At 31.5% G+C, this 17,216-nt stretch overlaps 1 protein-coding gene across 2 annotated transcripts; it reads right to left on the bottom strand.

The window, feature by feature from the left end:
• Positions 1–2,159: 2,159 nt before the first annotated feature.
• LOC143071167 (uncharacterized) lies at positions 2,160–17,065 on the bottom strand. 2 transcript variants are annotated; one of them, XM_076245308.1, is made up of 7 exons: positions 16,630–16,849; positions 12,677–12,891; positions 8,122–8,331; positions 7,129–7,398; positions 6,367–6,495; positions 4,053–4,145; positions 2,160–2,768 (listed from the first exon to the last, which is right to left on the bottom strand). In XM_076245308.1, exons 2-7 carry the CDS (start codon positions 12,884–12,886, stop codon positions 2,475–2,477), a joined length of 1,206 nt encoding a protein of 401 aa, XP_076101423.1. In that variant the 5' UTR covers positions 12,887–12,891; positions 16,630–16,849; the 3' UTR covers positions 2,160–2,474. The 2 variants fall into 2 exon arrangements, with proteins under 2 accessions (XP_076101423.1, XP_076101422.1); XM_076245307.1 differs by lacking the exon at positions 16,630–16,849 and adding an exon at positions 16,939–17,065 and having other exon boundaries at positions 2,163–2,768.
• Positions 17,066–17,216: the final 151 nt, after the last annotated feature.

Here is a 17,216-nt window from a genome sequence, read left to right as displayed (position 1 = left end):
TTACTGACCCACTGTCATACAAATAATTATTGTAGCTTATTAAGATATCACTGTATATTCAGAGAAATGATACTCCTAGAAATGTTTAACAGGCAAAAAGACATACTGACTGACAGAGAAAGATAAACCAGTATAAGTCCACCTTCCTAAAAAAACTAATTCTTACCCTATTAACAAGTTTAGTTTCCACGTGTAGATTTGGTTTTGGTAGAATCTTTCTAGCTCCAGGTCTGTTCATTACAATGGATGTATCAATATAAACTAATTCTTACCCTATTAAGAAGTTTAGTTTCCATGTGTAGATTTGGTTTTGGTAGAATCTTTCTAGCTCCAGGTCTGTTCATTACAATGGATGTATCAATATAAACTAATTCTTACCCTATTAAGAAGTTTAGTTTCCATGTGTAGATTTGGTTTAGGTAGAATGTTTCTAGCTCCAGGTCTGTTCATTACAATTGATGTATCAATATAAACTAATTCTTACCCTATTAACAAGTTTAGTTTCCATGTGTAGATTTGGTTTAGGTAGAATGTTTCTAGCTCCAGGTCTGTTCATTACAATTGATGTATCAATATAAACTAATTCTTACCCTATTAAGAAGTTTAGTTTCCATGTGTAGATTTGGTTTAGGTAGAATCTTTCTAGCTCCAGGTCTGTTCATTACAATGGATGTATCAATATAAACTAATTCTTACCCTATTAAGAAGTTTAGTTTCCATGTGTAGATTTGGTTTAGGTAGAATGTTTCTAGCTCCAGGTCTGTTCATTACAATGGATGTATCAATATAAACTAATTCTTACCCTATTAAGAAGTTTAGTTTCCATGTGTAGATTTGGTTTAGGTAGAATCTTTCTAGCTCCAGGTCTGTTCATTACAATGGATGTATCAATATAAACTAATTCTTACCCTATTAAGAAGTTTAGTTTCCATGTGTAGATTTGGTTTAGGTAGAATCTTTCTAGCTCCAGGTCTGTTCATTACAATGGATGTATCAATATAAACTAATTCTTACCCTATTAAGAAGTTTAGTTTCCATGTGTAGATTTGGTTTAGGTAGAATCTTTCTAGCTCCAGGTCTGTTCATTACAATTGATGTATCAATATAAACTAATTCTTACCCTATTAAGAAGTTTAGTTTCCATGTGTAGATTTGGTTTTGGTAGAATCTTTCTAGCTCCAGGTCTGTTCATTACAATGGATGTATCAATATAAACTAATTCTTACCCTATTAAGAAGTTTAGTTTCCATGTGTAGATTTGGTTTTGGTAGAATCTTTCTAGCTCCAGGTCTGTTCATTACAATGGATGTATCAATATAAACTAATTCTTACCCTATTAACAAGTTTAGTTTCCATGTGTAGATTTGGTTTTGGTAGAATGTTTCTAGCTCCAGGTCTGTTCATTACAATTGATGTATCAATATAAACTAATTCTTACCCTATTAAGAAGTTTAGTTTCCATGTGTAGATTTGGTTTTGGTAGAATGTTTCTAGCTCCAGGTCTGTTCATTACAATTGATGTATCAATATAAACTAATTCTTACCCTATTAAGAAGTTTAGTTTCCATGTGTAGATTTGGTTTAGGTAGAATCTTTCTAGCTCCAGGTCTGTTCATTACAATGGATGTATCAATATAAACTAATTCTTACCCTATTAACAAGTTTAGTTTCCATGTGTAGATTTGGTTTAGGTAGAATGTTTCTAGCTCCAGGTCTGTTCATTACAATGGATGTATCAATATAAACTAATTCTTACCCTATTAACAAGTTTAGTTTCCATGTGTAGATTTGGTTTAGGTAGAATGTTTCTAGCTCCAGGTCTGTTCATTACAATGGATGTATCAATATAAACTAATTCTTACCCTATTAAGTTTAGTTTCCATGTGTAGATTTGGTTTAGGTAGAATGTTTCTAGCTCCAGGTCTGTTCATTACAATGGATGTATCAATATAAACTAATTCTTACCCTATTAACAAGTTTAGTTTCCATGTGTAGATTTGGTTTTGGTAGAATGTTTCTAGCTCCAGGTCTGTTCATTACAATTGATGTATCAATATAAACTAATTCTTACCCTATTAACAAGTTTAGTTTCCATGTGTAGATTTGGTTTTGGTAGAATCTTTCTAGCTCCAGGTCTGTTCATTACAATTGATGTATCAATATAAACTAATTCTTACCCTATTAACAAGTTTAGTTTCCATGTGTAGATTTGGTTTTGGTAGAATCTTTCTAGCTCCAGGTCTGTTCATTACAATGGATGTATCAATATAAACTAATTCTTACCCTATTAACAAGTTTAGTTTCCATGTGTAGATTTGGTTTTGGTAGAATCTTTCTAGCTCCAGGTCTGTTCATTACAATGGATGTATCAATATAAACTAATTCTTACCCTATTAACAAGTTTAGTTTCCATGTGTAGATTTGGTTTTGGTAGAATGTTTCTAGCTCCAGGTCTGTTCATTACAATTGATGTATCAATATAAACTAATTCTTACCCTATTAACAAGTTTAGTTTCCATGTGTAGATTTGGTTTTGGTAGAATGTTTCTAGCTCCAGGTCTGTTCATTACAATGGATGTATCAATATAAACCTTGCCCTGTACTCTGTCATTCAATGTAGAAGGTGGTACTCCAAAGGCTCTGGCAGCAAACTTGACAGCTACCTTTTTCTCCTTAACATATAGATAGGCTGCCACTAGCTGCTCATAGCTGTAGGTCTTGTAATTTCTCTTGTATGATCTTCTCCTTTGTTGCTGATTTCTGTATATCTAGAAAAGATGGAACGAAACTATCATAACCAGATTATTCACTTATGGCCAATATTCAGCATGAATAAAAGGAAATGTCAATGAGACAGCAACCACCAATAATAACTAACAAAAACCTTCCAGTTTTTTAGTTCTACAAAGGGACAAATTCATAAACTTGATTTCTTATTGGGATTCAGAAATTATGATTGACGGTATATATAAATATAAGTTTATATCTCATATTTCATATGAGATTGTCTTGTGTCTATCCATATTTTTTTTATCAATAAAGAAAAAAAGCTGACCTTTTTAATGTTTTGCACATTGTACAAAACACTCGCATTATAAACAATATCTACATAGAGTGGGGCACCCATATTCGCTGGGGACACAAATTTGTTGTTTTATGGTTTTGAGGTGTAAAAACTTCTAAGGATGGCTGAAATGGAAGAAATATGCCGGTAAATTATATTTTTATAACAAATATGATTATTTTTTAACTAAGACAAAATTTCGGCACTTACCGAAAAGGACCGAAAAACGGACTAGGATTTTCAGCCAATTTCCTGAATGAAAAACATGATTTCAAAGAAATATTTCTTAGTAATTCTTTGACTGATTGCCCTACAAATTTCAGTTTTTTACACCTTTGAAATGTCTGCTATCCATCTATAATGAAATTGATTTGATAAATATTGTTTAAAGCTGCAGTTATTCGGTTTTAAATAGATGTGTAAAAACGATGAATTAATATGTGTCCCCTTTTACAAAACATAAGGGACTTTCATATAGCCTTTAATCTAACTTTTCAGATGATATTTTTTAAATGAAACACCTTTTTCAGGCTAAGAATAGTTTGCTTTTGATGTTATGTTCATATAGAAATATCAGTATACTTCTAAAACATAAAGACCAGAACATTAAGTGCAGAAAACGTGGAAATTTGTGGCGAAAATGAGCACCCCACTCTATACTTTTAATTTTAAGGGTGTATTCTCTGAATTATTTCATTTAGAAAAAATGTGGAGGGCGATATTGAGTTACTGTGGATTCATTTATTTTCGTGGATACCAATTTTCGTGGATTAAGTAAAACTTGCATTTTCATGGATAATTAATTTAATCTCATGGTTTTTCAAAAGTCTGCATATAATCATACAGCAAATTTGCAATTCATTGAACATTCAAATTTGTGGTTTCCCTGTTCAAACGAAATTCATGAAAATTGGTATCCAACGAATAATAATGAATCCATAGTAGATGTTTTACATATACGGTAATAATATAATGTTTATCACAGTACCTCATCATTAATATTATGAAGTGATGTATTATCCTCATCATCTTGTATTGATCCATCCAACTGGTATTCATATTCTGGATCTACGACTTCCTCCTACAAAATATCAACAAATGTGAAAGCTACTGAATTGTATGAAGATCATCAATGTTAGCAAATTCACAGAAATTATTACAGTGACTTGACTGTTAGTGTTGCTATTCACCAATTGCAACTCATTCAAAATTTTGACCCAATTGCAATTTGTTTTATTAAATCAAATTGTTCAACTGGTCAAAAATTTGAACAAACTGTTCAGCCAAAATGTGAAAGTGCAAAGTGATAAAATAAATCATACTTACAATCCTATAAGTCTGTAACTCCACTGTATTGATGTATTTCCTAAATCAGTCTATCAATCTGTATAGTTATATTTTTGCCATTACCATACTAAAGGTGAACTGTTTTATTTTGAATTGCTATAAAAATGTCAAAACTAAGCCTTTATAGAGTTTTTCTTTCGAAAAGTATTCTATATTTATAAGAATCACACACTATGTGAATAAAAACATTTCATATTCAGTAAAATATTTGAAATTGCAATATGTTTGTAGGAAGGGGAGATAATTGCTTTTTGGTTTCAAAAAGTCTTTATTCAAAAGAATAGTATTTTAGGTTATCTCCCCAAGGAAGCATATTGTTATTTCATACATATTTTACTGAATATGAAATGTTTTTATTCACATAATGTGTGATACTTATAAATATAGAATACTTTTCGAAAGAAAAACTCTATAAAAGCTTAGTTTTGACATTTTTATAGCAATTCAAAATAAAACAGTTCACCTTTAGTATGGTAATGGCTGTAATATAACTATACAGATTGATAGACTGATTTAGGAATTACATCAATACAGTGGAGTTACAGACTTATAGGATTGTAAGTATGATTTATTTTATCACTTTGCACTTTCATATTTTGGCTGAACAGTTTGTTCAAATTTTTGACCAGTTGAACAATTTGATTTAATAAAACAAATTGCAATTGGGTCAAAATTTTGAATGAGTTGCAATTGGTGAATAGCAACACTAACAGTCAAGTCACTGTAATTTGGTTCAAATGTCACTCAAGCAGTAACAAATTATGCATGTTTTTGTTTTATAACAGGTCTCTCTCAAAAAAATCCTTATAAATTTGTTAGATTTAGCCTAGAGGTTTCCAACAAGAAAACTTTGGAAATTGAGAAAAAAAATCTAATGCCTCTGGCTTTTGAGGCTGTCTTTAAAAAGTGCATGACGTACAAGTATAAAATACTGTAAATTCAGAAATTATTGCATGCATTTATTATTGCGATTTTGTAATTTTATTTTAAAATGCAAATTTAATTTTTGCAATATTGAGGAAAATTCTGTTTAATTATATGAAAAATTTCAAAATGCAAGTTTAAATTATTGCGATTATGAACCTGTCACATTTTTCGCAATAATTTCTTCATTTACAGTAGATTACATGTGGGCCATGTAGGGTCAATACTAACTTACATGTGGGCCATGTAGGGTCAATACTAACTTACATGTGGGCCATGTAGGGTCAATACTAACTTACATGTGGGCCATGTAGGGTCAATACTAACTTTCATGTGGGCCATGTAGGGTCAAAACTAACTTACATGTGGGCCATGTAGGGACAATACTAACTTACATGTGGGCCATGTAGGGTCAATACTCACTTACATGTGGGCCATGTAGGGTCAATACTAACTTACATGTGGGCCATGTAGGTTCAATACTAACTTACTTGTGGGCCATGTAGGGTCAATACTAACTTACATGTGGGCCATGTAGGGTCAATACTAACTTACATGTGGGCCATGTAGGGTCAATACTAACTTTCATGTGGGCCATGTAGGGTCAAAACTAACTTACATGTGGGCCATGTAGGGTCAATACTAACTTACTTGTGGGCCATGTAGGGTCAATACTAACTTACATGTGGGCCATGTAGGGTCAATACTAACTTTCATGTGGGCCATGTAGGGTCAAAACTAACTTACATGTGGGCCATGTAGGGTCAATACTAACTTACATGTGGGCCATGTAGGGTCAATACTAACTTTCATGTGGGCCATGTAGGGTCAAAACTAACTTACATGTGGGCCATGTAGGGTCAATACTAACTTACATGTGGGCCATGTAGGGTCAATACTAACTTACATGTGGGCCATGTAGGGTCAATACTAACTTACATGTGGGCCATGTAGGGTCAATACTAACTTTCATGTGGGCCATGTAGGGTCAATACTAGCTTACATGTGAGCCATGTAGGGTCAATACTTACTTTAATTGGTGTGTTCTCTTCACCAGCAGCAATCATTTTCTCCATGATACTTTCTGTAATATTATCATCATTAATGTCGTCTTCAACACTAGGGATCACATATTCTTGCCCTAAACTCCCTGAAGATTTCTGAAAGGGAGATAATTTAGGTTATATTCTCATATTTAACAACCTGACAGGAGTCGATTTCACAAAAAAATGATGTCTAAGATTTATTGTAAGTATACTTAATTATTCATGACTTATGATCAATCTAAGTCGTAAGTTTTTTTGTGAAACTGACTCCATCTGTATAGTTGAAAGCTGAAGTTCTTCTAAATCTTAGCTATATATCTTTCCATTTATCAAAATTTCATTCATGTATTATCTTTTTGTTTGCATTTATGTTTTTGTTTTATCAATACTGTGTTTTTTTCGTATTTTTTGTTTTTTATTACAATAAAGTGTTTTTTTGTTGTGATTTGATTGAACAAAAGGTAAGTTTACTTAATTTTGATACTTTTTGCTTAAAACAACATTTCCCACATACATTGAGCGTTAAAATTCTCATTTTAGATTTCAATATTGATCATGTACATCAATATATGACAAATTCATTTGGTTGAAGGTTTTGGCCAATGTATTACAGAAAATAATGGACCTTAAAATTATTAACGAGTTTCAATCTTCAGTTTGAGGCCAAAATAGATCCTTATCGGACCTACTCCTTTAGGTCTTTGTTTTACTTCTTTCCTTAGCATACACAAGGACAATGACTTTTACCTCATAAGTTAAATCTGCAAAGGCTTCATCCAGTCCTTCCCCATTTTTGATTCTTTTGATAATTTTTGTAATGTCGTCTGAAGTGAGGATAGAATCATCAATTTGTACTTGACCTTGAACTCTATTGTGTAATGTGGATGAAGGAACACCAAACATACGAGCTGCTGCTTTCACTGGCATCTTTAAATCTTTGACACATTTGTATGCTGCAACAAGCATTTCATGGCTGTAACTTTTATAACGGTGTGCACGCCTTGGACTTCTTGCCCGCTACAAAGTAATAACAGTCAGTTACTTATACAATATGCCTGCAATTTTAGACAGAATATAAAGGCTGTAATTTCAAAGTAATTAAATTTGACTATATATTTCTCTGCGGACACTTACTATGTTTTAGTAGTTTAGACTGATGATGACAATAATGGCAAAGAACTTAATATGATTTTATTCATTGATTTAGCCACATTATTTTTGTATGTGCCTGTCCCAAGTCAGGAGCCTGTAATTCAGTGGTTTTCGTTTGTTTATGTGTTACATATTTGCTTTTCGTTCATTTTTTTACATAAATAAGGCCGTTAGTTTTCTCGTTTGAATTGTTTTACATTGTCTTATCGGGGCCTTTTATAGCTGACTATGCGGTATGGGCTTTGCTCATTGTTGAAGGCCGTATGGTGACCTATAGTTGTTAATGTCTGTGTCATTTTGGTCTTTTGTGGATAGTTGTCTCATTGGCAATCATACCACATCTTCTTTTTTATATTTCCTGCAATATGTATATGAAAATCTTTTCATTTTTTTTGGAAAAAAAGGTTTCTGTGAATTCATGTAATTTAAAATCAACATATCTTTTTCATCTTAAGTTCTATAATATTAATTTAACAAATGGAGGAAAAATTGTTGAAAAAGCCTATCATATATATAGCGATATATGTCTATAATTATAAATGTAGGATAGGTAAGCAAAAGGTTTGACACTATCAAAGATCAACATACATTTCTACTCCGATTTAAGACAGGAATGGATGGACTAACTTCTATCACATCTTCACTTGAAACTACAGGTTCAAAAGATTTTCTGTTTTTAGTAGCCAAGGAAATATTTGGAGTTATTTTTTCGCATCTATCATCCTGTTTTTCAAAAGTGCTTCCTTCAGAACTATCATTTACGAGATCTGTTGATTGTTCCTCTGGTTCTACATCCATCTATAAATAGAATCATTTATTGAATAAAAAGTGTATCGATTGACTCATGTACGATTTTTTCATTTAGACATATTTCAGTCTCTTTATAACAATGAGTAACAATTATATGATATTCATTGAAGATTCTGGTACCATATTATCTGATTCTGGTACCATATTATCCGATTCTGGTACCATATTATCCGATTCTAATACCATATTATCCGATTCTGGTACCATATTATCCCAAAAGTACTGTGGATTCATTTATTTTCATTGGTATCGATTTTGAGGATTGATGAAAAATGCAATTTCCCTGATTATTCGACTCCATGGTTTTTCAAAGTCTGCATACAAGCCAATATAAAATTTGTACTTTGTTAAATATATCTGAATTCATGGTTCACTTATATCAACAAAATCCACAAAAATTAGTAGCCAACAAATTATATAATTATAAATCCACAGTATAGTTATAGGCATGACTGTAGACACATTTTCTCTTGTCCAGAATGGAATGGATGAGAAAAATTAACCAGAATAAGACATAAAAATTATCTTTTTTTACATTTTCTGTTGAAAAATAAACGAAACTGGTATTTAATCACATAAATTAAAAGCTATTTTTCTAAATATTTATAACTTCTTGTACATGTAATCTAGAGAAAACCAGATGCTCCGCAGGGCACAGCTTTATACGACCGCAGAGGTTGAACCCTGAACGGTTGGGGCAAGTATGGACACAACATTCAAGCTGGATTCAGCTCTAAATTTGGATTGTGATTAAATAGTTGACACAGCATAGGTTTCTGACACAGAATGAATGTGGTCTAATGAACTTAAAAAAAATTTTTTTGCCTTTGAGCAATTCACTATGCTGTTGAATATTAATCCTCTCAAAAAAAATGTTTGAAGAAATTTCTTTTTATTTATGAAATCTGAAATGAAAAAAATTGACCCCCCAATTTTTTTTTCACATCCCCCTTTCCCTTATTTCAAAACTGATCTCAATTCAAATTTCTAATGAAGTTTGCAACAATAACTACTCATTTAAATACATCATAAAATATTAAAATGTAAAAAAAGTGCTTGTTATTACTGAATGGTAAAGATTGTTTTAATCTATCAGTTGGTAGTAAAAGTGAATATACATTGTATATTGTATAAAAACAATGACTTAAGTTGATTCAACTACTGTTCTGGACAAAGAAAGATAACTCCAATTGAAATCCAATTGGAATTTCTTGCTATTGCACAATATTGTGCAATTAGATATTTCTTGCTATTGTGCAATACTGTGCAATTGAAAATATTTGCTATTGCACAATACTGTGCAATTGAAGATTTCTTGCTATTGCACAATACTGTGCAATTGAAGATTTCTTGCTATTGCTGAATACTGTGCAATTGAAAATTTCTTGTTATTGCACAATACTTAATATATTAATTTTGGATCCTGATTTGGACCAACTTGAAAACTGGGCCCATAATCAAAAATCTAAGTACATGTTTAGATTCAGCATATCAAAGAGGCCCAAGAATTCAATTTTTGTTAAAATCAAACTTAGTTTAATTTTGGACCCTTTGGACTTTAATGTAGACCAATTTTAAAACGGGACCAAAAATTAAGAATCTACATACACAGTTAGATTTGGTATATCAAAGAACCCCAATTATTCAATTTTTGATGAAATCAAACAAAGTTTAATTTTGGACCCCGATTTGGACCAACTTGAAAACTGGGCTAATAATAAAAAATCTAAGTACATTTTTAGATTCAGCATATCAAAGGACCCCAAGGATTCAATTTTTGTTAAAATCAAACTAAGTTTAATTTTGGACCCTTTGGACCTTAATGTAGACCAATTTGAAAACGGGACCAAAAATTAAGAATCTACATACACAGTTAGATTCGGCATATCAAAGAACCCCAATTATTCAATTTTTTGATGAAATCAAACAAAGTTTAATTTTGGACCCTTTGGGCCCTTTATTCCTAAACTGTTGGGACCAAAACTCCCAAAATCAATACCAACCTTCCTTTTATGGTCATAAACCTTGTGTTTAAATTTCATAGATTTCTATTTACTTATACTAAAGTTATGGTGCGAAAACCAAGAAAAATGCTTATTTGGGTCCCTTTTTGGCCCCTAATTCCTAAACTGTTGGGACCTAAACTCCCAAAATCAATACCAACCTTACTTTTGTGGTCATAAACATTGTGTTTAAATTTCATTGATTTCTATTTACTTAAACTAAAGTTATTGTGCGAAAACCAAGAATAATGCTTATTTGGGCCCTTTTTTGGCCCCTAATTCCTAAACTGTTGGAACCAAAACTCCCAAAATCAATCCCAACCTTTCTGTTGTGGTCATAAACCTTGTGTCAAAATTTCATAGATTTCTATTAACTTAAACTAAAGTTATAGTGCGAAAACCAAGAAAATGCTTATTTGGGCCCTTTTTGGCCCCTAATTCCTAAAATGTTGGGACCAAAACTCCCAAAATCAATCCCAACCTTCCTTTTGTGGTCATAAACCTTGTGTTAAAATTTCATAGATTTCTATTCACTTTTACTAAAGTTAGAGTGCGAAAACTAAAAGTATTCGGACGACGACGACGCAGACGACGACGCCAACGTGATAGCAATATACGACGAAAATTTTTTCAAATTTTGCGGTCGTATAAAAAGCAGGCAAAAACTTTCTTTGTTTGTATCCACATTTTCTTTATTACTAAACAAGGGGGAATAAGCCAATATCCCCCATCAATTTTATGGAGGTTGAACTAGAGGCTCTAAAGAGCCTGTGTCGCTCACCTTGGTATTTATATGTGAATATTAAACAAAGGACGCAGATAGATTCATGACAAAATTGTGTTTTGGTGATGGTGATGTGTTTGTACATCTTACTTTACTGAACATTCTTGCTGCTTACAATTATCTCTATCTATAATGAACGTTAACCTAACAACCAGTTGTCCAATTCATCTGAAAATTTTAGAGCAGATAGATCTGGACTTGATAAACAATTTCTCCCACTGTCAGATTTGCTCTAAATGCTTTGGTTTTTAAGTTATAAGCCCAAAACTGCATTTTACCCCTATGTTCTATTTTTAGCCATGGCGGCCATCTTGGTTGGTTGGCCGGGTCACTGGACACAATTTTTAAACTAGATACCCCAATGATGATTGTGGCCAAGTTTGATTTTATTTGGCCCAGTAGTTTCAGAGGAGAAGATTTTTGTAAAAGATAACTAAGATTTACGACAAATGGTTAAAAATTGACTATAAAGGGCAATAACTCCTAAAGGGGTCAACTGACCATTTTGGACCTGTTGACTTATTTGTAAATCTTACTTTGCTGAACATTTTTTCTATTTACAGTTTATCTCTATCTATAATAATATTCAAGAAAATAACCAAAAATAGCAAAAATTTCCTTAAAATTACCAATTCAGGGGCAGCAACCTAACAACGGGTTGTCCGATTCATCTGAAAATTTCAGGGCAGTTAGATCTGGACTTGATAAACAATTTCTCCCACTGTCAGATTTGCTCTAATTGCTTTGGTTTTTGAGTTATAAGCCCAAAACTCCATTTTACCCCTATGTTCTATTTTTAGCCATGGCGGCCATCTTGGTTGGTTGGCCGGGTCACTGGACATAATTTTTAAACTAGATACCCTTATTATGATTTTGGTCATATTTGGTTAAATTTGGCCCAGTAGTTTCAGAGGAGAAGATTATTTTAAAAGATAATTAAGATTTACAAAAAATGGTTAAAAATTGACTATAAAGGGCAATAACTCCTAAAGGGGTCAACTGACCATTTTGGACCTGTTGACTTATTTGTAAATCTTACTTTGCTGAACATTTTTTCTATTTACAGTTTATCTCTATCTATAATAATATTCAAGATAATAACCAAAAATAGCAAAAATTTCCTTAAAATTACCAATTCAGGGGCAGCAACCTAACAACGGGTTGTCCGATTCATCTGAAAATTTCAGGGCAGTTAGATCTTGTCCTGATAATGTCAGATTTGCTCTAAATGCTTTTTTTTTTGAGTTATAAGCCAAAAACTGCATTTTACCCCTATGTTCTATTTTTAGCCATGGCGGCCATGTTTTTTGATGAAATGAGAATTAAAACACAAACTTTATTCTAGATACCCTAGGAATCAATCAGATGAAGTTTGGTTTGAATTGGTTCAGTAGTTTCAGAGGAGAAGATCTTTGAAATAGTTTACGACGACGACGACTGACGCCAAGTGATGGCAAAAGCTCACATTTCCTTTTAGGAAAGGTGAGCTAATAATATGTATACATTCTTTCTATCACAATGTATGTCCTATGATATATAAACATACATGATTTTCATCATTCTCTTCTTCTCTGTTGTAATCAGTACCATTTTCCACAGAAAGTTCAGACAGTTCAAGTTCCTCTGGAACATCTGTTTCTGTTGCTGCTTTGATCTTAGGTTGTGAACAACTTCTTGTCCTTGATCTTGTAGCCCTAGTTGATCTTTGGAAAATGTGAGTTCTTGAGGTCTTACCATGCTTTCGTTTACTTGGCATGATTCCTGAAATGTAGATACAACTCAAGTGAATAAAACTTAAAAGGATTGCAGTCAACCATTTCTGTTTTTATTACAATATTGTACATATATCATTTACAAAAACAAAAAAAAATTTCCCATTGCAAAATAAACCATTTATTCTAATCATATGCTAATACTAAATAAGGGATACTTGATAAGATCACATAAAACTCTTTTTCTCAGCAGTTAGACTCAACATTCCATTTTGCTGTTGGGACAAAATGGGGACTTTAAATCCTTTAGTTGGTACACAGAGGCCCTCTCAATCTTTTGAAAGAATTCTATCTTCTTACTTTCACTATGCTGTTGTTGATTTTTGAATTTTTTTTTTACATATATATATATATATATATATATATATAAAATGACTGAATAAATAGTCAACGATCAATCTTACAGGGCGATGGATCATGTAATATGATTCTGTACACTACAAAATATAATACATAACAAGTCAAAAAGGGTACAACATCACCATTAAATAACTATAAAATGAACAAATATTAGATATTTCGGATAACATATATATATATTCATTTTTTTGTAGTGTAATTATATTTATAATATTTTATGTGTCACGCTATTAATTATTTATGCCAGACTACAAGTCAATTGATTAAATAATGGTAATGAATTTCATTCAGACTGTTTTACATAATGTATTAATTTCTATATAGTGAACCACTAAAAGAGAGGAGGAATTTAAGATATCAAATACAATATTCAAACTCATAAACAGTTGGCTAAATGATAACACCATGGCAAAAACAGTATGGGAAACACTTAGCATTGTAATATAGTTATGATAATATTTATTTTACAGAGACATTACATGTAAGGCAGCAACCATTTGATTTTCAAGGGGGGGGGGCTATGGATTTTTTTGGAAAAAAAAGTTTGTTTCCAGTTTTTGGAGAAAAAAATAATTTGTTTTTGACCCTGAGAAAAAAAAAATGCACCCTCAGCTGCCACTATATGTAATGCTTAAATTGAAAGAAAAAAAAATGTTTTCGACTTGTCTCCAAAATAATAGATTATTTTTCGCTTAAGGCGAAAAAAAAAAGTTTGTCAGGAAAAAAAATCCATAGCCCCCCCCCCCTCCCTGAAAATCAAATGGTTGCTGCCTAATAACTAAATTAATCAGTATTGTTAAAACTATTGACACAGACAAAGGCTATTTGTTAAGCCGAAATATTTGTCAATACGATTTATTAACAACATCTTAGTATGATACTATCTTATATTAGTACCGTTGTACAAATTTTTAGACTTATATAATTTTTTCCTTATCTGCACAGTATCGTCTATTCTAGCTAGAATATCCGATACATAGTAAATTTGCTGGTTTATAGACTTCTAATATATAAAGAGTGAGGTGCTCATTTTCGCCATAACTTTTCATGTTTTCTGCAGTTTATGTTCAGGTCTTTATGTTTTTGAAGTACAGTACACACAGAGAGGACATAATCTCATACTCCCAACCTTGGTGTCTTTCCTCCCAACACCATGATTTTTATTGCTATAATTACCTTTGAAGTGTGCCAGTAGATGTTGACTACAATAAACATTTTTTGTGTTTCCTGTCATTAAATGGCAGTCAAATTGATTTGTAAAATTTCAAGTACATCAAATTTATATAAAAAAAAATATAAAAAAAAAATCACATGTTTATAGAAGATGATTAGAATTATTGGAATTTAAAACATGTTTTTTTTACTGAATTTATTCAATCTTTCTTTTAAATTTGAATGAACATTAAAGGTAGAAATCTATTTTTTATTTTTTTTTACATACATTTATTATTTGTTTTTATTATTATTATTATTTTTAATTATGACTACAAATAAAAATAGACATTTTTGATAATGTACAAATAACGTTAGAAGGTAAATAACTTTCCCAATCTTACAAGATAAACAAAAACGAATATTAATACATATTTTATGACTTTAAATTTTCATTTCATAACCTTTTAAATTATTTCAGAAATAAAACTTAAAGATAAATAAATATTTCAAATAGGATGAAGTTATTAAAATAGTTGACCTGTAATTACCTGTCAATGTCAGACCATAGTCATGCTTTGTTGATTTTTATTACTTTTACCTGCAATCAACAAATCATAAAATCCTCCCAGTTGGGAGTAATTACTTGGTGTTTTTTGGGAGAGAAATCTGTTTTTCACAGTGTGACACTGTGTTACACCAGAATCTGTGTTGGGAGTATGAGATTATGTCCTCTCTGTGTGAACTGTATAGTGATATTTCTATATGAAGATAACATCAAAAACAAAACATTCTAAGTGTAAAAATGTGTTTTTTTGAAAAAAAATCATCTGAAAAGTTAGATTAAAGGCTCTTTGAAATACCCTGATGTTTTGTCAAAGGGGGACACATATTCACCGTTTTTACACATCTATTTAAAACCACATAACTGCAGCTTTAAACAATATTTATCAAATCAATTTCATTATAGATGAATAGCAGACATTTCAAAGGTGTAAAGAACTGAAATTTAAGGCAATCAGTTAAAGAATTACGTAGAAATACTTAGTTGAAATAATTTTTTCATTCAGGAAATTGGCTGAAAATTGTTGTCTGTTTTTAGGTCCTATGCGGTAAGAGCTGAAATTTTGTCTAAGTTTAAAAAATAATCATATTTGTTATTATAATATAATGTACCGGCATAATTATCTTCCATATCACGCATCCTTTCAAGTTTGTACACCTCAAAATCATATAACGGCGAAACTGTGTCCCCGGCAAATATGAGCGCCCCACTCTACATGTATATTTTACAATTTTATGTAAAATACTGTATGTTGTATCAATTATATATGTTATGTGTATATGCCCCCCTGGGGACCTAATTTGGAAAATAAAATTTATCTTATCTTATCTTATCTGTATATATATATATATAAATAAAAAATATACTATCATTGCAATCTACAGCAAAATATACTTGAGGGGCCTGATGGGTTATTTTTTGTCTTCGTGATCGGCGCATTTTCGCAATCATGGAAATTTATTTTCTGTGAATCCTGATTGACAAAAAAATCAACTGCAGAATCGTGATGAGACCCCCATCAGGCCCCTCATACTTGTATATAAAAAAAAAATACTATCATTGCAATTTACAGCAATAATGCCAATTAAAAATATATAATATATCAATTTCAAGTTTCAGCATGTTCAGAGTAAATGTATTATAATCAAATTTCCTGTTTTGGGTCTAAAATGTTCAACAAATGTAATTTATAATAATACTTTGAAGCTTTTTAAAGGCTCAGTTTAAAGGCATATATACTGAATCCTTATGATCCTCAAGTTAAAATCTGTCACTGATTATCATACTTTAAATTGGATAAACCCCCTTTAAAAAAAGTCATGATTGAAAAAACACATGAACATCTATCTCAATACAGATATTTAAAACAATGTCACTTCAAGCATGACAATTACAGTATGACTTCAAAACTGTCCCTGTGACAAATTATGTCATGATCAGATGATGTTATTTTTTAAAGATAAATTTAATCTTAGTTATTCATGAAAGCTCATTAGCTGTAAACAAATAAAAAGTCTTCATTTGACAAGATCTCTGACAAGACAATATAAACAATTTTACATATATTTAATGTTTAAATGATTAAAATTAAGATAGAATATTGTATGAAAAGTGTGTGCTCCGGGAACGTATCCGTGTTTTACTGAATACCTAATGTAATTCGATTCTTCTAATTCGGTCGGGATTGATTACAGATGCACGGTTCAATAATCGAAAATTTTCGACAATTTTAATGTTAATACATTCACTTCTACTTGACCTCCCAAAACACATTACAAAAACACCTTAAATATGTCAAATTTGAATGTAAATACATGTTTATTTCCTTGAATTTATAATTTCTTTGTGTGCGGCCAGGAAACAGAAAATCGATAATGAATCCGCATCACGAATTTATCGTTCTATAAATACCACTCGTTCAGCATTGTTTGTGTGTCAATACACAGTAGACAAACTTACCTTCGATAAACAAATGTTGCAATTAATCTGTTTAATCCGTTTATAACGATTATTTGTCTAAATTTCGCTCATGACATATTTGGTAATTTGGGATGCAATTTCGTGAGTTCGAGGCTTTCGGCTGCAAAAATTATAACATTCAGTTAAAAGAAATCGGATGCGGACGGAACGAAAATGGGGACGGTCGAATATATTATAAGCGTACATTTAGTTCATTGGATACCAATTTTGACGGTCGAATGTATTATTTTCGCTCATTGTTTACCTCATAAAATCTC

The sequence above is a fragment of the Mytilus galloprovincialis genome, chromosome 4 (assembly GCF_965363235.1).
Source record: "Mytilus galloprovincialis chromosome 4, xbMytGall1.hap1.1, whole genome shotgun sequence".
Classification (NCBI taxonomy): domain Eukaryota; kingdom Metazoa; phylum Mollusca; class Bivalvia; order Mytilida; family Mytilidae; genus Mytilus; species Mytilus galloprovincialis.
This window is presented reverse-complemented; position numbering and strand designations above follow the sequence as displayed.